At 42.4% G+C, this 26,253-nt stretch overlaps 1 protein-coding gene across 1 annotated transcript in view; it reads left to right on the top strand.

Annotated features, from left to right (window-relative positions):
* AGBL3 (AGBL carboxypeptidase 3) overlaps positions 1 to 26,253 on the top strand; it is a 204,412-nt gene that overhangs the window by 54,168 nt on the left and 123,991 nt on the right. The window contains exons 4-5 of the mRNA XM_073621778.1: positions 14,727 to 14,912; positions 21,766 to 21,873. Of these exons, the coding sequence (XP_073477879.1) occupies positions 14,727 to 14,912; positions 21,766 to 21,873 (294 nt within the window). The remainder of the gene's footprint in view (positions 1 to 14,726; positions 14,913 to 21,765; positions 21,874 to 26,253) is intronic.

A 26,253-nucleotide genomic window follows, 5' to 3' on the forward strand; every position in this document is an offset into this window, starting at 1 on the left:
TCCTTTTTTCCCCACAAATAAATTTTGGTGGTATTTGATCACCCCTGTGGTTTTTATTTTTTGTGCTATAACAAAAAAAGAGCGTCAATTTAGAAAAAAACTAACAATATTTTTTACTTTTGCTGTAATAAATATCCCCCCAAAAAATTAAACAAAACAAATTTCTTCATCAGTTTAGGCCAATATGTATTAGCAAAAAGTTATAGTGTCTACAAAATAGGGGATATTTATTATTATTATTATTATTTTTTTTTTTACTAGTATGGCAGTGATCTGCAATTTTTAGCGGGATTGCAACATTGCAGCGGACAGATCGGACACTTTTGACACTTTTTTTTTAGGCCAATGACATTTATACAGCGATCAGAGCTGAAAATAGCCACTGATTACTGTATAAATGTCACTAGCAGGGAAGGGGTTAACACTAGGGGGTGGTCAAGGGGTTAAGTGTGTTCCCTGGGAGTGTTTCTAACTGACGCGCTGACTGGAGGAGGAGAGAGATCGTTGATCATGATCACTAGGATCAGCAGATCTCTCTCTAACTCCCCTATCAGATCGGGGATCTGCCTGTTTACATTGACAGATCCCCGTTCTGGTTCTCGTTCCCACGATCGCGGCTGGCTGGCCAGGCATTAACCCCTTAGATTCCACAGTGAGTATAACAAGCATGCTTTACTGGATATACACACTGATTTTACTGTTGTGGGTTTAGTAACACTTTAGGAAAGTATGCTGATTAACCCCTTGGCGCTGGCTGCACGCAAATTTGCGGCCTCTCTGTGCCTGGTCTTTGGTGCTGAGAGGCTGCATATTTGCATGAATTGCGCTCAATACAGCTGTGCTGAGAGCGCTCTCCCAGCGCTCAACCGACAGCCAATCACGGTGGTCACGTGATCTTAAGCCCCGTCTCCTCGCATCCTAAACCTCTTAAAGGGACGGGAGGTGCCAGCGTGAAGAGTTTAAAAGGATGTTACATTGCATTTTCAAAGCTCAACTGAACAAGCTAAAGATAGGAGCTGATTGGCCAATTGCACAGCTGCTCCAGGTGCTGTCTGCTCCTGTTTTCATACATTGGCCCAAAGTGAATGTGCACCTTTCTACTTCAGGAGAAGTTTATTCCCTTTTTTCATGCTTCATTGTGGTTTGCGTGAATTGGTAGTGTAACATTGCAGTACGATTAAAGTGGAACTTCACTCTCTCAATCAACATTGACTATTTTTACTCCTTTATTAGTAAATAAATAGGATTTTCATGCCTAGGAAAATTATGTCATACATCCTTGGAGTCTTCAGGAGGGGAGGAGGAGTTTTTTCAGCTTAATACTCCCTCCTGCCTGCACGCCTGAGCTAAGGGCAGATGGATTCTAGGAGGTAAATGATACATGAATCATCTGCCCTTACTCAAGATAGCCACTGCTAGAAATGCTAGGGGGGTGTTTTTCAAAGTGATTTCTCAAGAAAATAAAGAATGGAGACATGGATGGGTGGGAGAGTTTGCTTTGAACATTAAAAATGAATTAAATATCATTTTTGTTTTGTGGTGCTCAGTAGTAGTTCCACTTTAAGTCATGTTGACGAGAGCACAAATTAGCATGATGGTGATCGCTAAAAGTACAAAAAAAGTGTTCACTTGTGTGATGCTTGTACATTGAATGCAGATGTCATCCAGATCATCCTACATTTTCATATATATATATCTATATAGATAGATAGATATATATATATACACACAGTAATACCTCGGATTGTGAGTAATGTGGTAATGAGCGTTTCGCAATACGAGCTATTTTTAAAAAAAAATTCTGACTCGGTTTGCGAGAGTTGTCTCGCAAAATGAGCAGGATTCAAGCCTCTGCGGTGTGCAGTACCGCATTTGGCCAGAGGTGCGGGGGCGCCGGTGACACTCGGAGCCGCTCGGATGCACTGGGAAATACTGTGTTTCTGAGCCTTTCCGAGTGCATCCGAGCGGTCTCTGAGTATTTCCAAGTCGTCCAGGCCCTGAAGCTGCAAAGCAGCCCCAGACCATTACGCTACCACCACTATGTCTAACTGTTGGTATGAAGTTCTTGTTATGAAATGCTTTATTAGTTTTATGCCAAATGTAACGGGATGCACATCTTCCAAAAAGTTACATTTTTGTCTCATCAGTCCACAGAATATTTACCTAAAAATCTTGGGGATAATCAAGATGTTTTTTGGTAAATCTGAGATGAGCCTTTGTGTTCTTTTTGGTCAGCAGTGGCTTTGGCCTTGGAACTCTTCCATGGAAGCCATGTTTGCCCAGTCTCTCTCTTATTGTTGATTCATGAACACTGATCTTACCTGAGGCAAGTGAGGCCTGCAGTTCTTTAGATGTTGTTCTGGGTTCTTTTATGACCTCCTGTATGAGTCGCCGTTGTGCTCTTGGAGTCATTTTTGGTTGGCCGGCCACTCCTGGTAAGGTTCACCACTGTTCCAAGTTTTCTCCATTTGTAGATAATGGCTCTCACCTTGGTTCCCTGGAGTCCCAAAGCTTTAAAAATGGCTTTGTAATCCTTTCCAGACTGATGCATGTCAATGACTTTGTTTCTCATCTGTTCTTGAATTTCTTTAGATCACGGCATGATGTGTTGCTTTTTGAGATCTTTTAGCATGCTTCACTTTGTCAGACAGCTTCTATTTAAGTGATTTTTTTTGATTCAACAGGTCTGGCAGTAATCAGGCCTGGGTGTGGCAAGTGAAATTTAACTCAGCTTTCCAAAAAATTGTGGTTAATCACAGTTCATTCATGATTCAGCATGGGAGGGGGCAATTACTTTTTCACATAGGGCCAGGCAGGTTTGAACAGCTTTTTTCCCTTAATAAATGAAATAATAATTTAAAAACTGTATCTTGGATTTACTCGGGTTATATTTTTGTAATAGTAAAATTTGTTTGAAGATCTAAATCATTTAAGTGTGCGAAATAATAAAAAATCAGAAAGGGGGCAAATACTTTTTCACAGCACTGTATATACAGTGGGGAAAATATTTATTTGATCTCCTGCAGATTTTGTCCACTTAAAAGAAATGAAGGGTCTATACTTTATAGACCCGGTGTATTTTAAATGATGGAGACAGAATATCAACCAAAATCCAGAGAAGACCCATGATCCAAATGTTAGAAATTTGAGTTCAGTAAGTAAAATAAGTATTTGATCTCCAAGCAAAACATGACTTAGCACTTGGTGGAGAAACCATTGTTGGCAAGCACAGAGGTAAGATGTTTCTTGTAGTTGGTGACCAGGTTTGCACACATCTCAGGAGGGATTTTGATCTTCTCTAAATACTTAAAGTAAATTTAAAGGTTTGTTTGTTGTTTTTTTTTTTAAATAACAAACATGTTATACTTACCTGCTCTGTGCAAGGGTTTTGCACAGAGCGTCCCTGATCCTCCTTTTCTGGAGTTACCTGGCAGCGCTCCTGGCTCCTCCTCTTCGGCGAGTGCCCCCATGGAGAGCCATTTTCCATGGGGGCACCCGTCTTATAGACCCCAGATCCCTCCATAAAGAGTACATGTCACTGCCTATTACTGTCACAAGGAATGCTTACCTTTCTCGTGACAGCAATAAAAGTGATCAGAATTATTTTTTTTTTTAAAGGGACCGTTTAAAAAAAATAAAAATAACTAAGAATTTTTTTTTAAAGTGCCCCATCCCTCCATGCTTGTGCGCAGAAGCGAGCGCATGCGTAAGTCGCGCCCGAAAATGTAAAGTGTTCAAACCACACATGTGAAGTATCGCTGCAATCGTTAAAGTGAGAGCAATAATTCTAGCACTAGACCTCATCTGTAACTCTAAACTGGTAACCTGAAGAAATTTTTAAAGCGTTGCCTATGGAGATTTTTAAGTACCGTAGTTTGCCGCCATTCCACGAGTGTGCGCAATTTTAAAGAAGGACATGTTGGGTATCTATTTACTCAGCGTAACATCATCTTTCACATTATCCCAAAAAATTGGGCTAACTTTACTGTTTTTTTAAATTCATGAAAATGTATTTCTTCCAAACAAATTGCATTTGAAAGACCGCTGCCCAAATACAGTGTGACATAAAATATTGCAATGACCGCCATTTTATTCTCTAGGGTCTTTGCTAAAAATATATATATAATGTTTGGGGGTTCTAAGTAATTTTCTAGCAAAAAAATACGTATTTTAACTTGTAAGCAACAAGTGTCAGAAAAAGGCTTAGGCATGAAGGGGTTAAGAAAAGTGTATACTGTAAATGATGGCAATCATGCTGAAAAAGATTTAGGGTTTATGTACTCTTTAAGACATCTTGGGGGGTAAAAAGCAAGGAATGTACCACAGGTTTATGTCTGCTTTACGATCTGGCCCATAAAACCAAAGTAACCTGAGCAGGTAGATGTTAAACAGCTTTACACATTTTTGTTCACAAGGACAATGGCATAATTGACTTGTACTTCTTTTATTTTCTGCATTATCTGGTAACGCAATATCCATGGAATGTGAAACTGGTCATTGTTATACACTGTACCTGTTAAGTGTTTACATTGCACAATTATTCCAGTGTATCATTGATAGAGCAGATAAAAACATCTCAAGTCTAATTACCATCTCTAATCTCTTTGTTGGGCAACCCATTGTGAAATTTTCTAGTTGGAAAGATGTCACATAATGCTATGGCTCCTGCATAGCGTCTCGTGTTAACAAGTCACTGTGTAATTTGATAATCAGATTTTTCAAATTTTTAGGAGAAAAAATACCAGCTAAGTTTTTGTAAATTTTTTTTTTTCTATAAAATCTTTATTTTGTAAATTACCATTTTAGTATGTGGTGCATCTATTGTCACAGAGCAGTGTGAGTTTTATAAAGAGAGAGCACATCAGCACCATTGTTCCTTCAATTTTTCTCATTTAAACCCACACAACAGTCTAAACTGATCAAACAAAGGGAAGAATGTGTCAGCATTCTATGGTATGTTCTGTATTAGGTTATTTTAGCCACTTCTGTACATTTAAGCTTCAGTTATTGTGCACTGTAAACAGATTTTTTTTTTTTTTATCAGAAAAGCAGTTATGATTGGCCTGGTAAACATATAGAAAGAATTTATCAGTCACAGAGTTCTGTAGATCCTTTGTGTTGGCATGAACAACAAGCAAGACATATCCAGAACAGTGTAAGTCCTTGGACACTTTGTCTGTGCAATCAACAGACGGTGGCAGAGAAAGCAAGCTGATGGTTGGTGCAGACAAGCCGATTCCAAGCTGGTTCCAGACAGATAGGGCTTGTTAAGATGAGCAGCAGTCTCTACCGCCCCTGTGAAAAACTATCCACAGTGGATCGGTTTTCAGAGGATGGCAGAGCAGTGGCTGGCAGGTATTCAGAAGGCAATACTGACACCTTCGAATTGTCTGTTTTTTTTTTTTTTTTTTTAAATCCGCTGAAGGGGGCTTTTGAATGGAAACACCATGCCGCAACCATGGGGAAGCAACTGGCTTGCTGTTGCGGCATGGTGTTTCCATTCAGAACTCTAATGCACTTGAATAGTGGTATCGCCTGCCAAATGTGATAGGTGGTATAATTTTCACCACAACGCTACCGTAGTGATGCTACCAATGACCATGTTAACTTGTGGTTGGGGCGAAAGAACTGCATCTCAACTTTTTGACTGCTCTTCTCCTTAGCCACCTGTAGCCACCACCTAGATAAAACACAAAAGCATAAAAGCAAAGATAACAGGCTGAAGATCAGGATAATAAAGATGAAAGCAATATCCACTCACACTGTGGTCTGGTGACATCAGCACACCCCAGACCACAATGTCACCAGACCAAATTGTGTGTATTGTATTGTATTGTTATTTTTTTGGACTGTGAGTACAGTTTATTTGTTTTTCACTGAAGATCAGGATAAGCACAGACAAGCTGAGTGCAAACACATCCAAATGTTATACAGGCATAGGGCCCTTTCACACGGGCTGTCAGTTTTTCAGGTGGACCTGATCGGACCTTCCATTCACTGCTATGGAGAGGCGGATGTCGGCAGTGGCATGTCCACTGACATCCTCCACTATCCGATCCGATCCTGTCTGCAAAATTCAGAGGGATTATGGTCGTATTTTCCATCCGTCTGGCAGATCGGATCAGATATGATCGAATGAAAACAGACAGGCGGTCTGTTTTCACCAAATCTCCCCATAGAGGACTGGGTCCATGGGATCAGCTGAGCACTTGCTTGCATTTTCACAGGCTGAGATTCAGGGCCGTTCTAAAAACGATACCCATTTATTGAATGGGAATCCAGTTGCACAAAATGAACAGAAGAATAAAAATAACATTCACTCAGAGGGTTGGTTTAGTAAGAGCCGGTTCACACTGGGACGACTTGTCAGGTGACAAGTCGTGTTCCGTTCTGTACAATGGAACCGTTCTAATAGGAGCGACTCAAGTCGCTCCAACTTAGAAAAAGGTTCCTTTACTACTTTGGGGGCGACTTGCATTGACTTCTATATAGAAGTCGTTTTGCAAGTCGCCGTTGCTGTTGTGTGTAGGTTGCCTGAGGCAGTCGCGCTGCAAGTCGTGCTGCCTCAGTGTGAACCGGCTCTAAGTCTAAAACTGAACTCCAGGCAAAGGCTAATTACACATTAATAGAGCTGTTGTACCTGCCAAAGGATTTTATTTCTGTTAATCCAGTCCTGACATTTATACAGCTCTGTCCAACAGCCCAAACAACCTGGTGCTCTGACTTTTCTTTACTGTAATTAAGGAACATAGATAGACCACCTCCCAGCCTCCAGCTTATGACTGGGCAGTGAAAGAACAGTTGAAGACTAATAGAGTCATCTCTGCTACTATAAGCATGTTACATGCATGCAGGTCTTCTGACTCAAATGTACCTACTGTAAATACGAGAGGAAAAAGTGTAATATATTGAAGCTTACCGGTCTTTTTGTGGCTGCATTCATTTTCTTTTTCTCACCTCTTTTCCTATTTATTTACCCCAGGGATGCTGCCAGTAACACACTTTCTGTCCTAGGGTGACAAAGCTCACACTGTATCTATGGAGGAGCAGCATTGTAAATCTGATAAAACAATTAATAAGTGTCCAGTATATAGTTACACAGTTAGTCAGGTTGAAAAAAGACACAAGTCCATCTAGTTCAACCAAAAAAAAAGAAAAAATACAATCCCATATGCACAATCCTATACCCACAGTTGACCACAGCAAAGCATTCTCCAATTTGCTACAGTAGGGGAAAAAATTCCTTCCTGATCCCCTGAGAGGCAATCGGATTTTCCCTGGATCAACTTTACCTATAAATGTCAGTACCCAGTTATATTATGTAAATTTAGGAAAGAATCCAGGCCTTTTTTAAAGCAATCTACTGAGCTGGCCAGAACCACCTCTGGAGGGAGTTTATTCCACATTTTCACAGCTCTTACTGTGAAGAAACCTTTCTGTATTTGGAGATGAAATCTTTTTTCCTCTAGACGTAAAGAGTGCCCCCTTGTCCTCTGTGATGACCTTAAAGTGAATAACTCAACACCAAGTTCACTATATGGACCACTTATGTATTTGTATATGTTTATCATATCCCCCTTAGCCCAGGTTCACACTGAGCTGCGGGAATGAAGCCGTGCGCACGATTTCACTCCCGCATGTCAGTCCCGATTTCGGCTGTGATTTCACAGACATCTGTGTGGGTTTCTGCACAGATGTCAATGGAAATCGCACCCCGAAATCGCAAAAAGTAGTACCGAAACGACTTTTTGAAATCAGTGAGGCAACGCAAGTGCGGTGTAGCGTTGATTAGGATGGTGCCATTGATGCCGATTTGACATGTCAAATTGCATGTCAAAACGCACCAATGTGAACCAGGGCTCAATCTCCTCTTCTCAAGAGAATAAATTCAGTTCCTCTAATCTCCTCCATGCTTCTTATCAGTTCGGTTGCCCTTCTCTGCACTTTCTCCAGTTCCCCGATATCCTTTTTGAGAACTGGTGTCCAAAACTGAACATTCCAGATGAGGTCTTACTAATGATTTGTACAGGGGCAAAATGATATCTCTCTTTCTGGAGTCCATACTTCTCTTAATACAAGAAAGGACTTTGCTCGCTTTGGAAACTGCAGCTTGGCATTGCATGCTATTATTGAGCTTATGATCTACCAAAACTCCCAGATCCTTCTCCACCATTGATTCCCCCAGTTGTACTCCCCCCCTAGTATGTATGATGCATGCATATTCTTAGCCCCCAAGTGCAAAACTTTACATTTATCAACATTAAACCTCATTTACCACTTCGTTGCCCAATTAGACAGTGCATTGAGGTCGGCTTGTAAATTGGAGACATCCTGTAAGGACGTTATTTCACTGCAGAGTTTGGTGTCATCTGTAAAGACAGAAATGTTACTTTTAATCCCAGACCCAATATCATTTATAAGGATATTAAAAAGTAAGGGTCCCAGCACTGAACCTTGGGGTACACCACTGATAACCTTAGACCATTCAGAGTAAGAATCATTAACCACTACTCTCTGAATTCTGTATTTTAGCCAGTTTTCTATCCATTTACAAATTGATCTTTCCAAGCCTGTAGACTTTACCTTACACATGAGCCGTGTGGCAGGGACATGTGGTGAGGTCAGTGGCTGGTGAGGCACTGGCTAGTATCAGAGCCAGATACACACAGGTTACATATGCCGCGATTGTTAGAGCGAGAGCAATCATTCTAGCACTAGACCTCCTCTAACTCTAAACATGTATTCTGTAAAAAAATTTAAAGCGTCGTCTATGGAGATTTTTAAGTACTGAAGTTTAGCGCCATTCCACGTGTGTGTGCAATTTTAAAGCGTGACATGTTAGGTATCTATTCACTTGATGTAACATCATCTTTCACATCATACAAAAAAATTGGGTTACCTTTAGTGTTTTTGTTTTTTATATTCATCAAACCGTTTTTTTCCAAAAAAAAAAAAAAACATGTCGAAAAATTGCTGTGCAAATACCGTATAACATAAAACGTTGCAATGACCACCATTTTATTCCCTAGGGTGTCTGTTAAAACTATATATATATATATATATATATATATATATATATACACAGTATCTCACAAAAGTGAGTACACCCCTCATTGTATTAAATAGTAATATTCTTTTCATGTGACAACATTGAAGAAATGACACTTTGCTACAATGTAAAGTAGTGAGTGTACAGCTTGTATAACAGTGTAAATTTGCCCCCTCAAAATAACTCAACACACAGCCATTAATGTCTAAACCGCTGGCAAGAAAAGTGAGTACACCCTTAAAGCCTCGTACACAAGATCGGACTTTCCGACGGGAAATGTGTGATGTCAGGCTGTTGCCGGAAAATCCGACCGTTTTGTACGCTCCATCGGACAAGTTTTGTCGGATTTTCTGCGGACAAAAGTTGGATAGTATGTTTTAGAATTTTCCACGAACAAATGTCTGTTGCACAAGCATTTTCCCCACACCAGGTTGTATCCAAACCAGGTATAAACTGAATGTTGCTCTCCAGAGTTGAAAAGCCCCAGGTGCTGGCTAATGCTAATCCATGTTGTGAGGGAAGAAAAAAGTCCGGACAGCCGCACACCAGGAGAATATAATCGAACGAAATTTCTTTATTGTAAAATCAGGAACAAATCATGTACAAAGCACCATGGATAGAATGTACAGATAATCAGCTAACGCGTTTCACGCTCTTACTATGAGTAAGCGCTCCGCAGAGCGTGAAACGCGTTAGCTGATTATCTGTACATTCTATCCATGGTGCTTTGTACGTGATTTGTTCCTGATTTTACAATAAAGAAATTTCGTTGGATTATATTCTCCTGGTGTGCGGCTGTCCGGACTTTTTTCTTCCCTCAAAACAAATGTCTGTTGTCGGATTTTCCGAGCGTGTGTACACAAGACCTTCAGACAAAAGTCCAAAGTACAAACACGCATGCTTGGAAGCAAGGATGAGCCAGAAGCGGTCGGTCTTGTAAACTAGCAATCGTAATGGAGAATTCACATTCGTGACATGACAAATTATGAAATCTCGAAATGCAGCGCACAATTCTCTTCTTCTTTAATGGGATAATAATGAAGCTGCTTTGCTGGTGATACTGATGGAGTTATTGCAAACAAATTTTCAAAGGCTTTTTTTTTCTAGTGATATCAAGAATAATATTATTATGCTTTTTTTTTTTTTGGGCAAGTTACCACAACACCATTATCCCGTAGTTTTTAAGATCAAAGATACAACTATGTTGGTGTCCCTTGTCAATTTTACATTGTATTTTTTTAAATGTAACTGCCAACTCCCAAACTGTCTTTTGAAGTAAAACACATAACCAAGTATTATTCTACACAATTTTTTTATTGTGCATTAAAAAAAGAAAACAAATCATATTAGACATGCTATCTGCCAATAGAACTTAACCAAAAAGTGCATTCTATGCATCCAAAATATACCAGAAAATATACCAAAAAAAATCATTATTCAACCAAAAAAATAATGTCAAAGCAATAACTCCAAGGCCAATAATAATAAAACGATATCTCCTCTGATTCCGCAACATGTCTGGTTGACCAACCGAACGGCCCTTCAGTAACAAACTGAAAAGCGGCAAATGAAAAGTGCGAAATGAAAAGCGCAAATCAACACTCACCAAACTTCTACTAACACGAAATTAGCAGAAGGAGCCCAAAGGGTGGCGCTAAAGAGCTGAAAAACAACGTAGTACGTCACTACGTGTGTATTTGTTGGCCAACAATTGTGTGCCTTGTGTTTGCAAGGCAAGTTTGAGCCAACGCCCTGCAGACAAAAGTCCACGGTTTTGTTGGCCAACAATCTGATCGTGTGTACGAGGCTTAAGTGAAAATGTCCAAATTGGGCCCAGTTAGCCATTTTCCTTCCCCGCTGTCATGTGACTCGTTAGTGTTACAAGGTCTCAGGTGTGAATGGGGAGCAGGTGTGTTAAATTTGGTGTTATCGCTCTCACTCTCTCATACTGGTCACTGGAAGTTCAACATGGCACCTCATGGCAAAGAACTCTCTGAGGATCTGAAAAAAAGAATTATTGCTCTACATAAATATGGCCTAAGCTATAAGAAGATTGACAAGATCCTGAAACTGAGCTGCAGCACGGTGGCCAAGACCATACAGCAGTTTGGTCGACCATGACACTCCCACCACCATGCTTCATTGTAGACAAGACACACTTGTCTTTGTACTCCTCACCTGGTTGCTGCCACACATGCTTGACACCAGCTGAACCAAATAAGTTTATCTTGGTCTCATCAGACCACAGGGCATGGTTCCAGTAATCTATGTCCTTAGTCTGCTTGTCTTCAGCAAACTGTTTGTGGGCTTTCTTGTGCATCATCTTTAGAAGAGGCTTCCTTCTGGGATGACAGCCATGCAGACCAATTTGTTGCAGTGTGCGGTGTATGGTCTGAGCACTGACAGGCTGACCCCCCACCCCTTCAACCTCTGCAGCAATGCTGGCAGCACTCGTACATCTATTTCCCAAAGATAATCTCTGGATATGACGCTGAGCATGTGTACTCAACTTCTTTGGTCGACCATGGCGAGGCCTGTTCTGAGTGGAACCTGTCCTGTTAAACCGCTGTATGGTATTGGTCACCGTGCTGCAGCTCAGTTCCAGGGTCTTGGCAATCTTCTTATAGCCTAGGCCATCTTTATGTAGAGCAAATATTATTTTTTTCAGATCCTCAAGAGAGTTCTTTGCCATGAGGTGCCATGTTGACCAGTATGAGAGAGTGAGAGCGATAACCCTAAATTTAACAGACCTGCTCCCCATTCACACCTGAGACCTTGTAACACTAACGAGTCACATGACACAGGGGAGGGAAAATGGCTAATTGGGCCCCATTTGGACATTTTCACTTAGGGATGTACTCACTTTTGTTGCCAGCGGTTTAGACATTAATGCCTGTGTGTTGAGTTATTTTGAGGGGACAGCAAATTTACACTATTATACAAGCTGTACACTCACTACTTCACAGTGTAGCAGTGTTATTTCTTCATTGTTGTCACATGAAAAGATAGAATAAAATATTTAGGAAAATGTGAGGGTTGTACTCACTTTTGTGAGATACTCTATGTGTATATATACAGTGTGTGTGTGTATATGTATATATAGATAGATATATATCTATATATACTGTGTTGGCTTGCCCAGGGAGGTAGGGAGGTTTGGTGCAGATTTAATTTATATGGTTTATTTAACAGACAAAAAAGAAGCAAAATAGAGAAGTTCACTGCTGGGGTAAATGAAAACACACATCTGGCTTGATCTCTCTTACTGTAACAGTCCTTTAAATTAAATTGTGAGTCAATTTCTGGCTTTGTAAATAATTAATCCCCTTTAATTACAACTGCTGCGCAAAAAAAAAAAAAAAAATTCAGACAATCCTTGTAATTCACGATAACAGCGGCTCCTGACACAGTATACCTTGTGACAGTGCTCTGCTGGTTTTCCCTAGTGTCAGAAGACAAATTTATTCCATACCTCAGCGACTTCTGCCGCTTTTCCTGTTACTGCCACTAAATAGGCGCTTTGAAATATCACAAAGTGACATGTTAATGGCTCCAGAGCCTGGACTCTTTAGAATTGGATGAGACGCAAAGTAATGCTTTGCCGTTTCAAGATGGAAAAGGGGCTCATGTAAATTGCTCAGTGACAAAATAGCTAAGGGTTTTTTTGCAGTACCGGGAAGGCATCATATTGATGGTCAGGAGAGCCGGCACAGAGCCAGCAGAGTTACAGGAGAGCACAGGGTCAATACAATGAGCTCCTATCGAGTCGATGAATGGAAATGCAATGCACAGTGCTGTTAAGATCTATTACCGGCATATTCGTTTAACTGCATCAAGCATTCAAGGACTTTCACAAAAGCTCTTGTAGGAAAGGGCAATTGGTAAAGTAAGGATATTTTTGCAACAGTGACATTTTTTTTCTGTACAATCAAGGTAGTTAATATTCCCTTTGAGTTCCATGGCACACTACATTGTAATTTTCACAATAAGGGTACATACACACTGGTGTTGTCTGAGCACCTCTAGACAAATTACAGTTTAGGAAATGAAAAGAACTCATTGCCGTTACAGGCAACACAGACATCAGTTAGCTTTTAACATGACGTTCTAATGTCAGGATGCTGCTAAATGCAGAGAGGTGCCACAATACCCAAAACAAAGCAATGTTATGGGACAGGGCAAAGAAAAGTACAGTGGTAAACTTTGGAGTTGGTAAATGTCTACTGTCCCATTTTGTCTGCACACTATTAGGAATCTGACTCTGCCTAGTGTTGGCACATGGAGGGACTTATTTTTGCATAGTCAACCCAGACCGTGGCCTAGCATGTCAGGGCAGCCAGATTGGGCACACGGGTACTCTTGTCAAACGTTGCTGACTGTCAGTAACACATTCCTGTGTATAATAAAGTCTGCCAAATTTTGTACTTTCCCTATTCTTGAATTTCCTATTCTTTTATGTTTTTGCAAACATCCTTAGCACGCATTTTGTGGCCTTGACATTAGGTTCTGTTGTTGTGTTTCTCAGAACCAGAAACCAGATCATCCACAAGGCAACCTGGACAGGTCCAGGAGCCTAGGACCCGGTGAATGTCCAGGGGGCCCAGCTATAATCTTCATGCTCCTGCAGTAAGCTATTGTGGAGCACAACTAGTCAAAGCTGTGCTCTTACCTGTCACTTCACAAGCGTAGATGGATTTGTAGGCATATGGTTTCTGATGATATGGGGGCTCCGTAAGTGCAGATAATGCAAATAGCAGATTTCTCCTTCTTGTCTATTGCAGTCCTACGCAATCAAAGGGAAATAGGGGGGGGGGGGGGTTGAAAAGTTTTCTTGCATAGGACCCCAATCTGTCTTATGCTGGCTGTAGACAGCTTGAATTTGGACCGATTCCTGCTGAATCAGCCAAAATTCGAGCCATTGGTGACCATGCAAGATCCACCTGGGACAGCAAAGTTTGGTTTAAAAATGAATGGAAAATTATTGACCGCATCAGTCATTGTTCAGCAGCACTCTTGCATCCAGGCAGTCCTAGGTGCTGTGGCTGGGAGTCATTGAGTGAATCAATGTATTTTCTCCTGTTCATCCCGTGGGCTCAACAAGAGAAAAATCAAGTCATGTATGGCTAGCTTTAGTCCATCTCTGGCTAGACTAAAGCTGGGTACACACTGTGATTTTTTTTTTTTTTTTTTGTTCAACCAGCGGGCTGAATGAAAAAAAACTCATGGATTCCTGCATCCACGTGAGCGATGTGGATGCAGGAATCTCCCTGCTGTGTTATTGTATTCTGACAGTGGGGACTCCTCCTCTGTCAGACTACACTGATCAGTGCTGCAGCCCTTGACTGCAGCAGCTGATCAAATGCTAGTTTTCCAGCAGGATCGTTCGACAGAAGTTGATCTAACAATTGGCTTCTGTGCAACAGAGATTGAAATTCAGCCTGTTCCTGCTGAACTACCTGAACTTTGATCCATGTGTTCCCAGATTAAGCATTTCTTGTCAACTGGGATAGAGGAAGGAGAGTTTGTTGTTGAAGGTTGGGAGTAGGCAGCACCCCACCTCCACCCCACACAACTTTCCATATACTTTTTTAAATGTATTTTTTATTTTTTTACATCAAACAAATGATCAAATGCCCTTGACATATCATTGTAAAGTTTTTTTTTTTTCTTCATTCAGCAGGCTCGTTTTTTCACCCCTGCCCTCCACGCACTACCCAGGTTGTGTTTGACTACCATTCTGGTAAGAGGGTAGCACGATTGAAATCTCCACGAGATCTGTATGGCGTATCCTTAGCCAGCTTCTATCAGCTCCCACGGTGGCCGTACGAATGCCAGGTTCTAAGGGAGAAGATTGAGCATATCGGTAAGTAGTCATAAAACAGACTTTAGAGTATACCTAGCATTAGATCTAGAGATGATAGCCTCAGATTCAAGAAAACAGAGATAACACAGTCATATACATTTTAGTGCCTGTGCAGTCCTTGGCTGTGTTCACAAATGTCTGACACAGACCAACCATTGCTGCAGCCTTTTACCTTGTGTTGATTACTTTATGATTACTGCACTGGAGGCAGCATGCATAGATGTGAATCTGGGGTTATCATTAGAAAATTACCAGAGATAGGCACTGTAACAATATTGCATTGACATCCTTATAATGGATGAAATAATAGGAAATAATATATGCAGGATATGTAGGGGGGCAGAGAGGGGACAGTATTAAGGCCTGCTGTTCCAACATTCCAGTACCTGAAAGCAAGTTAGGACATCTGTACTGACGAGTAGTCTTAAAATTAACTTTACTCAACTTTTAAGGGTTAGTTCACCTTTGCTAAAAAAAATGCCTATGCAGGTAAGGGGCGCCTGGAGATAAAAACAAACTGTGCAGCTTTGACTAAAATTGGATAATGTCCTTGATATAAGTGTAGGTCATTTACGTACCTTCCAAAGCCTCGCTGAAAAATTTCCAAAGATGGCATCATTCCATCCTGTTTTGTTGCTAGGATATTGTTAAAACCAGCCATTACTGTTCACCCCCAACATCACAGAGCGAGAGGGAGCTCTGAAAAACCTCCTGCACATGTGTGGTCTACTATTTGCTCTATTGCGAAATGGTTGAGCTTTGAGCTCAACCATTCAGGACAGGAGAGAAAGAGCACATGTGAGGGGGTTGTAATCAGCTGGGAGTGTTTTAGCAACAAAGCAGGATGGGATAATGCCATCTCTGGTAGTTTTTTTCGGCTAGGCTTCAGTAGGTACGTAAATGGCCTACTACACCTATAGCAAAGACATTATTTACTGGTGGTCATATCTGCACACTTTGTTTTTACCTGTTTTCTTTTTTGTTTTTATCTACAGGGACCTCTTACCCATACCTCCCAACTGTCCCTGATTTTGAGGGATTGTCCCTGATTTGGAGCAATGTCCCTCTGTCCCTCTTTTCCCCTCATTTGTCCCTCATTTTGGTCAGATCCATATAGGTGTATATAAAATGCACTTTTTTTTCTTTCAAAAAGTTTTTCCCAGTGCTACACCTTTCATCCAATTTCTAAATTGCTGCATTTGTACATTTTAAAAGCCAATATAAAGGAATAGTAGTGATTAAAAAAAAGTCCTTGTGGATTTAATTAACCTTTTTTTGGTTTATTCTCCTTTTAAGGGGGTGTGGCAGGGGGCGTGCCCTATGCCTACATATGTTAATAGGTGTCCCTCATTTCCATCTCAAAATGTTGGGAGGTATGCCTTACCCGCATAGGCAGTTTTTTGGTAGATTAACTAACTGTTTAAATTATATCTAAAGCCAAAACTGTTTTTTTTTCTTTTTTATTCTTTCACTTTCTGACCCAGAAGCACAGTAGAAATGGCAGAATAAAAAAGTAAAATGGTGTAGAGCTTTACATTAAAATAGCATTACATTGGTGTCACAAAAATCATAAATAAAACCTATATCATGCATATCAAGTCCATGCATGATCATCTAGCTCTTCATTTGTAACACTCAATGTGCTTTTATATATGTGCAAACATGTCCACTATTCCACTCCTCCACCTTCAGTGCTCCACCCACACCTCTCTCACCTGGTATATAGTTTATGACCCGCATGAAATGTGAGATCAAAAACAGCACAAGTTCTCTTTAAATGAAATCCCTTATACCCAGCGGATTATGCCACTTGTACATCTCTCCTACAAATTACCGCATCAAGAAAAAAAAAAAAAAAACACTCAATAGTTCTTCACTTTTTAATAAGAACCTTTATTTTCTCCACCCATAAAAAATAAGGCATGAGCAGCTGTTATGGTAGCAGTGCATAGGTCTATAGTTCCCATAGAAAGTGGCAAAAAATCTCTCCTTAGTGAAGGAAATTCATGGTTTAGCTGTTATACAATGGCTCCGTTGAGCATACTCTCAACACAAACCAGTTTGTTTTGGGCACCAGTTTGCAAAAAGGATATTGCGGATCTGAAGAAAGTGCAGAGAAGGGCATCCAAGAGGCATGGAGGAGCTCAGCTATGAGGAAAGATTAACTAAACTGAACTGAATTTATTCTCTCTTGAGAAGGGGAGATTAAAGCGGAGTTCCAACCAAAAGTAGAGCTTACTCCCCCTCTCCGAGTGCCTTGTTTGGCACCTTTCAGCGGGGTGGGGGGTACGGGGACCTGTTTTCGACAGGTCCCCTTCCCCACTTCCGGAGACGGGGGCTGCAGCCCGATCTCCCAGAAGTTTGGCCCCCCTCCTCCTTCCCCTGCCGCTGGGCCAATTAGAAAGCGCAGCGAGCTTTGCGCATGGGCAATAGGGAACCAGCTGTGAAGCCGAAAGGAACGGTGGTGGCAGCACCCGGGAGTCAATCAGAAGATCAGCTTGGGTGCCGACATTGCAAGCTCCCTGGACAGGTAAGTGCCCTAATATTCAGTATTTGTAGCTGCTGACTTTAATTTTGTTCACCCAGGCTGGACCTCCTTTTTAAGGGGGATATTATCAACATGCATAAATACATAAGGGGTCTATATAGTGAACTTGTTGTTGAGTTATCCACCTTAAGTTCATCACAGAGGACAAGGGGGCACCCTTTACATCTGGAGGAAAAGAGATTTAATCTCCAAATATGGAAAGGCGTCTTCACAGTAAGAGCTGTGAAAATGTGCAATAGAGCCAGCTCAGTAGATTGTTTTAAAAAGGCCTGGATTCTTTCCTAAATATAAATATAACTGGGTACTAATATTTATAGGTAAAGTTGATCCAGGGAATATCTGATTGCCTCTTGGGGGATCAGGGAGGATTTTTTTCCCCCTGCTGGAGCAAATTGGAACATGCATTATGGTTTGTTTGTTTTTTTTTTGCCTTCCTCTGGATCAACTGTGGGTAAACAATTGTGTATATAGGGTTGTATATTTTCTTTCCCCCTCCATTGGTCGAGCTGGATTAACATTTTTCAACCAGACTAACTATGTAACAAACAGTTACCTATAAATTAGAATCCCCATATAGAAAGTCCAATGACAATGTTAAACTAAGGAACTAAGAGTCCCACAATTTTTTTTTAATGTTGGTATTGATTAATAATACAGGGACACACAACAGATTTTCAGGGGCTTGAAGAACTTTACAAGATAAATACAATGATGGTTATCTACTACATAAAATTCTGTGATAAAAGTATAACATTACAGTTTCAAAAAACATCCAAAATTAAACCTGACCAAAATTTTTAAAAATCAGAAAAGCTTGTAAAAATTGTTAAGACATGACTACGGTAATTAAAATGCTGATAAGACAAAAAGTTTGTTTTGTTGGGGAGATTTTCCTTCACCTCCTGTTCCAGAAACATAACAGAATTCCTTCAAAGTGAAGAGATATCTCGTCTTAGCTGTCATTGGAACAGATGTCTCCACGGAAAAGACTGTGATTGGAACAGGTCACTTCACCTATACTGATGAGAAATGTCAAATTTTGGATTTTCCTTCACACTCAGTCCTGGTGACAGTGCAATTAGTGTGGGTGGGGGAATCTATAAAAAAAAATAAAAAAATCGAGTCATGTATGGTTTAATCAAAAAAGGGCACAGAAGGACATTTTCTGGTTAATAACAATAGCAGACAGGATGGTATCTGCTCTTACTTTAACACTTTTACATAGGATACAGGGTTGTGCTGAGAACACTAAATCCCAGTTCCCAGCAGAGTTATTTCAGTGGAATATTATTTGTATACCTTTAATCTTGTAGTAATATGGATGCTGGCTTTCTTCTAACAGAGAAAGAGAGGGTCTTCTCCAACCTCTCCTGGATAGTTGAGTTCCCGTTGTACTTCAATCTTGTTGCAGATATCACTGCTGCGTGTCCATTTGACACATGCGCTTGTGTCTCTACCCTTCTGACCACTCAACCACTCACAAAAGACATGGCCGCAGACAGCATTATGTTAATGGCTGAGTGGAAGCAGGGTGGAGACAGGACACCTACGCCAGAGTCCTACAGTGTCTGACAATTTTCTTAAAAAAGAGGATTCAAGTGTAGCCTCTACATCACCAAAGGACTGCATATAATATTCATTCAATTCAGTGCAACAGAAAGCTGTCAAGACACTGCAGACAAGCAATAGAAGATGGTCATAGACTATGGGCATGCTACAGAAGTTGGTCTGAGACTGCAGGACAGGGGTCTCAAACTGGCAGCCCCCCAGCTGTTATGAAACTACAAGTCCCATGAGCCATTGCAAGGCTGACTGTTACAAGCATGGCTCCCACAGGCAGAGGCATTATGGGACTTGTAGTTTCGCAACAGCTGGAGGGCCGCCTGTTTGAGACCCCTGCTGCAGGACATACTATAGGAATTGTTGGAGACTGGAGACATGCTTCAGCAGACAGTCATAGACTTGACGTGAACGCGCTATGCATCATTGCTATTACAGCCCCTATACAAATCAGTGCTTCCACATTTGTGCTCCATACAGTCCCTCTAACGCAGACCTAATAAAAAAAACAGCAGCTGTATAAAAAAAAACAAAAAAACAAAAAAAAAGCAGACCCTTTTTGCATGCTGATGTGAAGTTGTCTTACATTCATTATTTTGAAAATAGTTTTTTTAATTTTATGTACAATAAATGTTTTTCCAGTTCCTGTCTATTGGGACACCTGTGACAAATCCAAGGCCTTATAGTTGCATCCTAGGGAGGCTTTTTTACAAGTGCAATCCAGGTAGACCTAATCTGTAAACTGCGAGATCTTGGGGGGCATTTTTTTTTATACTTAATACCTTGTTCATACATTGCTTTGGCTTCAGCAATGTTAGTGTTGGGTAGTATAATGTGCTTAAAGCCGAGTTTCACCCAAAAGTGGAACTTCTGCTTTAAGGACTCCTGACCCCCTGACATGCCACATTTGGCATGTAATTTTGTTGGGGGGGGGGGAGCGGGTACCTAGTTTTGACAGATACCCAGCTCCCACTTCCACTCGGGCCGCCTAGGCGACTCCAGCAAAAGTTCTCCTCTCACCCTCCCTCCCTGTGACACGTCACAGGTCATTCAGGACTGTGATTGGAACAGGTCACTTAACCTATATTGATGAGAACTGTCAAATTTTGGATTTTCGTTCACTTTCAGTCCTGGTGACAATGCAGTGGGTGGGAGAAATCTATAAAATTGAGACATGTATGGTGGCCTTTAATCAAAAAGGGGGGCAGAAGAAAATTTTCTGGTTAACAACAATAGCAAACAGGATGGTATCTGCTCTTACATTAAAACTTATACATAGGACACAGGGTTGTGCTGAGAACACTAAATCCCAGTTCCCAGCAGAGTTATTTCAGTGCAATATTATTTGTATACCTTAATTTTGTAGTGCGCACCCGGCTGTGAAGCCGCAAGCTGTCACAGCCGGGTGCCCACACCTAGTGATGCTGGCGAGAGGCGGGGGAGAAAAGCAAGGCTTCAGGCGGCTGTATCGCTGGATCCTGGGATAGGTAAGTGTGTGTTTATTAAAAGTCAGCAGCTACACTTATTTGTAGCTGCTGACTTTTAATAAACACAGAAATGGCTGAACTCTGCCAGATCTCATACTGCTCATTCAGGATAACTGGTGCTGACATCATCAGTGGGCTGGCGGCAAAAATGCAGAAGAAGGTGGCGGCCTCTAATGATGTCTTCATTTGAAAAAGGGAGTGTGGAATATGAGAAGGAGCAAGCATTAGCATGTGGCAACACAAACAAATAGGAGGCAAGAATCTTTAAATGTCTTTATTGAACTATCTACAATAGAGTATTGGTGGCATTATCAGATGAGGGGGAGGAAGGGAAGTTCCAATTTGGGAATAGATGGTACCAGTGGCGGCTGGTGGTTTTCTATTTGAAGGGGGTGCAAGCAATGCACCCACAGCTCCCCCTTCCCCATTCGGTTGGGTCACCCACAACCCCCCCCATCAGTCGGCCCCACACAGCGCTTCCCTCCGGGTAGCGGCTTCTCGTGCTTATCCTTTCAGCCGGATGACAGGTCTCAGGACCCGCTTCCTGATTGGCCGGGAGGAGAATCAGTGTAACAATAGCAAATATTCATTCGCTATTGTCATACAACTGGGTGGGTTCAGGGTGCAGTGCTCTGCGCCCCAAGCCCCCCCCTTTTTTGAAGCCTATTAAAGCCTCTGGCTCTAATCACGTGCTTAAAAAAAAAAAAAAACCCCATTGGAATCCATGCGTCCGGCACCCTGCATGTAGATTAGGGCTCTGGACACATGGATGGGGGGGGCAGTGCCCGTGCGCCCCTAATGGACGGGCCACCACTGGATGGCACAGAAGAAATAAGCCAAACCAACTATTAGAAGCCACTTTAAAAAAATATCCCCTCACTGGTCCGAGTAAACGCCTTAATAAATAAAACAGACTGTTGTCAACATGGGCCTGATGGTCCAAGAACAAGTGCCAAAGGGCGGAATGTGGCCCCTAGGCCACAGATTGGACATCAAAGGTCTATCAGAACTGCAGCATTGATCTCCACAGAGAGTCCAAGGTCAGGAGCTGTATTATCTGGGGGAACTAAGAAAAACTCAAACTGTTGGAAGACATCCACATCCAGAATCCATATACATATACAAAGGTTTATAAATAGAAGGACCATACACAAATCTTGTAGTAAAATTATCTTTTTCCGGAGTTTGAGCTTTAATTAAAAAAAGTATTAAAGGTAACGTTATCCTCTAATAATATCTGACATTTGTGTTCCTATAGAGTGGGAGCCACCTGTTCCTGAACCCATGTACAGGCTGACGGGACTGGAGGAAGAACCTGCGTGTGCAGACCCCCAAGAGAGTAAAGTGGTCTATCAAGTCAGTGAAGGTTTGTGCCGATCCTCAATGCGCTTTGTCTCAGGCACCCAATGTCTTCTCTAAACCTTTTATGCTTTCTCTACCAAAAATGTAAAACTCTTTGTTTCTGTTGTTGCCTGACTTAAATGAAAGCCATCATTGTTTAAATAGAGCACGGCGTAAACAAACAGGCAATTATTCTGCGCACGCTGCAGTATACTGTGACGCTCGGCATCTTAGAAAGGCTAATTTTTCTTAATTAGAACACTGGCGGGCAAGATGAAAGTGCTGAGCTTGCAGACGTCGGAATAAAAACTTCTCCGCAGATGAACGCTTTTGAAAATGATATCCGAAAGATTGACGTTCAGAAGTGCCTCTCAGGAGTCCAGCCAAGCAGCTAGAGGAAATGGAAAATGCTGCAGATTTGATGGGTTTTCCCTAAAGCTCCTATCATGTTAGCAGCTCGTCTGCCAGTCCTCGCAGTCAGTGTCTGATTATTTATAAAGTTCTTGTGAATCATCTATATTGTCAGTGGATAGGTCGCATGCCTCATTGGCTAGAAAATATGAGCTTTGTACGGGGTTGAAAAACTCCCTTGGTGCACTACATCTCCCAGTTGCACCAGGGCGATCATCTGTATCTAAATGGAAAATGATGGCTTTCTCTGGTTTGAAGCTGATCTCCAGGCAAACAGCTGGGCACACGTGAAATACATATAGAAGCTGTTTTACCTGCCAAAGTATTTGTATTTTTATTCATCCAGCTTTGAAACATACACAGCTCTGCTACACAGTACAGCCCTGTCTGGCAGGGCAGGAGACCTTATTTTTCTCTGCTGTAGTTGAGGAACACTTACAGGTCTTGTCCCTCCCCCAGCCCGTGATTGGACAGCTGTGGGAGAAGGAGACAAATTACAGTACCAAATTTTTTTGTCACTCTGTTCTCTCCTCCTATCCTTGTGCCCTTTTTATTAGCAGATGAGCACTGCAACACAACGCTTTGACTCCTTGTGCTGCTTCTGAGCTCTGCTGTGCAGAAATTGCAAGTGGCTGGTTCCACGTACACTGTCTCCATTACTTTTGCCAAAAGAATACTTTAATGATGAATACAGATCTGTATTACCGTAATTTGTGTATTTTATGTGTAGCATTGTAAATCAGGAAGCTGAGCAAATATAGCTGCCCCTATTTACATTTACAGTATAATCACATATTATTCATAGTAACAGAGTTTTTAAAACATTACCACATTGATAAGATTATTTTGATCAAGCTAATTTATTTTACATTTATCTATAGAAAAAATGTTTCAAAGACTAAATTACCTTTAAAGCCCAATTGATCTCTCACTAATACTGTAATATAGTCAGGATGCATATGTAGTAATAAATATGTGGCCACACACACAGTAAAAGCTTTTTTTTCAGCTACCATGTAGCAAGGGTTAAAATGCATGGGAGACCTGGACTGTCTCTCTTACATAAAGCAGCGACTCTCCAGTGGTACAACACAACCCCACACACTGCGCCAACCAATATCGCAGTTCAGGGACAGAGGGTGTTGTTGGACCGCTAAAGAGCCAAGGCACTCTATTGTATTATGCCTCGTACACACGGTCGGTCTTTGTTCGGACATTCCGACAACAAAATCCTAGGATTTTTTCAGACGGATGTTGGCTCAAACTTGTCTTGCATACACACGGTCACACAAAGTTGTCGGAAAATCCGATTGTTCTAAACGCAGTGACGTAAAACACGTACGTCGGGACTATAAACGGGGCAGTGGCCAATAGCTTTCATCTCTTTATTTATTCTGAGCATGCGTGGCACTTTGTCTGTCGGATTTGTGTACACACGATCGGAATTTCCGACAACGGATTTTGTTGTCGGAAAATTTTATATCCTGCTCTCAAACTTTGTGTGTCAGAAAATCCGATGGAAAATGTGTGATGGAGCCTACACACGGTCGGAATTTACGACAACAAGGTCCTATCACACATTTTCCGTCGGAAAATCCGACCGTGTGTACAGGGCATAAGAGTTGTGGTCCACTTCTCAAATGTGCTTCTGGCACAGGGTAATTTAACACTTGCTGCAACATTTAGCAGTTAAGTAAAAGAGCCACATATTTTTTACTGTATATGCAACCTGACTGCATTACAGTTATACCAAGGGTTGTATTGGGCTTTAAAGGATAAATTCACCCTTGTAAAAAAAAAAAAAAAAAAAACAATAAATGCATATCTTTTTGCAGGTAAAAAAAATGTGTATTTGTTTTTTTGTTTTTTTTTTGCTAGGAGCCAATAAAGCATTGCACCCACAATTAGCAGATTGCAGGTGCAATGCAGGGCTCTAGCAAACTGTCAGTGTAAGCTGTCTGCTCATAGCTCGTATGGGCAGGTAGTTACACACTGACAGGAAGCATCAATGAACTACCTAGAGCGCTTAACAGCACCCTGGTAGTTTATTGAGAACTACAAGCAGACAGCCACAAAGGGTGTCGGTACTTGTAGTTCTCGCATCCAAAGAATTTTGTGAATGAATAACGCGGCCGGGCAGGCCTGGATTTACTCCCTTTGCTGCCCCAAGGCCGGGTCCTTCAATGCCGCCCCCCCCCCCCACACACACACACACACACACACACACACACACACACACACACACACACACACACACACACACACACACCACGTCTTTTATCGATGACTTCTACAATAGATCAATTAAAAACATATCTCCATACGCGAGAACACTGAAAATAACTGGCTTTAATCGTACAGACTAAAAATACTTCAGGGTAAGCGCGCGAGGGGTAAGGATTTTTCGCAGGCAAATTTTCAAGGCAATGGCTGGTGTTAGTGCTTCAATCATCCCCGGCACCATGGTTGTTATGGTGTCAGGATAATTGAAACACATTATTTCTATCATTACATTGTAATATAAACTGAAATATTTCAACTCACCATAATGCAGAATCATTGGGAGCCCTGAGCGTGTCACTTGCCACCATCTCTTGTCACTTGCCACTATGCCTGCCACCAGATGGGGATGTCACTTGCCACCATGCCTGCCACCAGATGGGGATGTCACTTGCCACCATGCCTGCCACCAGATGGGGATGTCACTTGCCACGCTGCCTGCCACCAGATGGGGATGTCACTTGCCACGCTGCCTGCCACCAGATGGGGATGTCACTTGCCACGCTGCCTGCCACCAGATGGGGATGTCACTTGCCACGCTGCCTGCCACCAGATGGGGATGTCACTTGCCACGCTGCCTGCCACCAGATGGGGATGTCACTTGCCACGCTGCCTGCCACAAGATGGGGATGTCACTTGCCACGCTGCCTGCCACCAGATGGGGATGTCACTTGCCACGCTGCCTGCCACTAGATGGGGATGTCACTTGCTACGCTGCCTGCCACCAGATGGGGATGTCACTTGCCACGCTGCCTGCCTCCAGATGGGGATGTCACTTGCCACGCTGCCTGCCACCAGATGGGGATGTCACTTGCCACGCTGCCTGCCACCAGATGGGGATGTCACTTGCCACGCTGCCTGCCACCAGATGGAGATGTCATTTGCTACGCTGCCTGCCACCAGATGGGGATGTCACTTGCTACGCTGCCTGCCACCAGATGGGGATGTCACTTGCCACTATGCCTGCCACCAGATGGGGATGTCACTTGCCACCATGCCTGCCACCAGATGGGGATGTCACTTGCCACCATGCCTGCCACCAGATGGAGATGTCACTTGCCACCATGCCTGCCACCAGATGGGGATGTCACTTGCCATGCTCCCTGCCACCAGATGGGGATGTCACTTGCCACCAGATTGGGATGTCCCTTGCCATGCTGCCTGTCATCAGAAGGAGGAGGGCGGAACAGCGGTGCGGGCAATGAGAGATGTCATCTCTCTCCCCGCCGCCGCACCGCTGACATTACTAGCTACTCTCGATTTTTTTTAAAATGGCGCCAGGCGGCGCAATCACGCTACTGCGCATGCGCCGCCCGGCCGAGCGCTTACGAGCTTTCCCGAGCCCGGCCGGCTTCGGAACGGCGCATGCGCAGTTGCGTGGTCGGCTCGCGGCCATGTTTTCTATGGGCACTGGTGCCCATAATAGACTTTAATAGGCAGCACGAAAGGGGGGGCGGCCGCGAAGTCGCTGCAGGGGCGGCGCCGCCCCTACACCACTGCCGCCCCGAGGCCTGGCCTCGGTGGCCTTGTGGCAAATCCGGCCCTGCGGCCGGGTGGACGGAACCCTCCAGGGCCACGTTTTAAAAACAATTGTGACAGCGAGTGCAGGGAGAAGATCCTTCGCTCTCTGTCACGACAGGGGATCAGGGGGGTGCGGGAGTTGCTGCTACATTAACATGTGACGTGTTACACCCAGAATATGGGTGTAACATGA

Source organism: Aquarana catesbeiana, linkage group LG03, assembly GCF_042186555.1.
Source record: "Aquarana catesbeiana isolate 2022-GZ linkage group LG03, ASM4218655v1, whole genome shotgun sequence".
Classification (NCBI taxonomy): domain Eukaryota; kingdom Metazoa; phylum Chordata; class Amphibia; order Anura; family Ranidae; genus Aquarana; species Aquarana catesbeiana.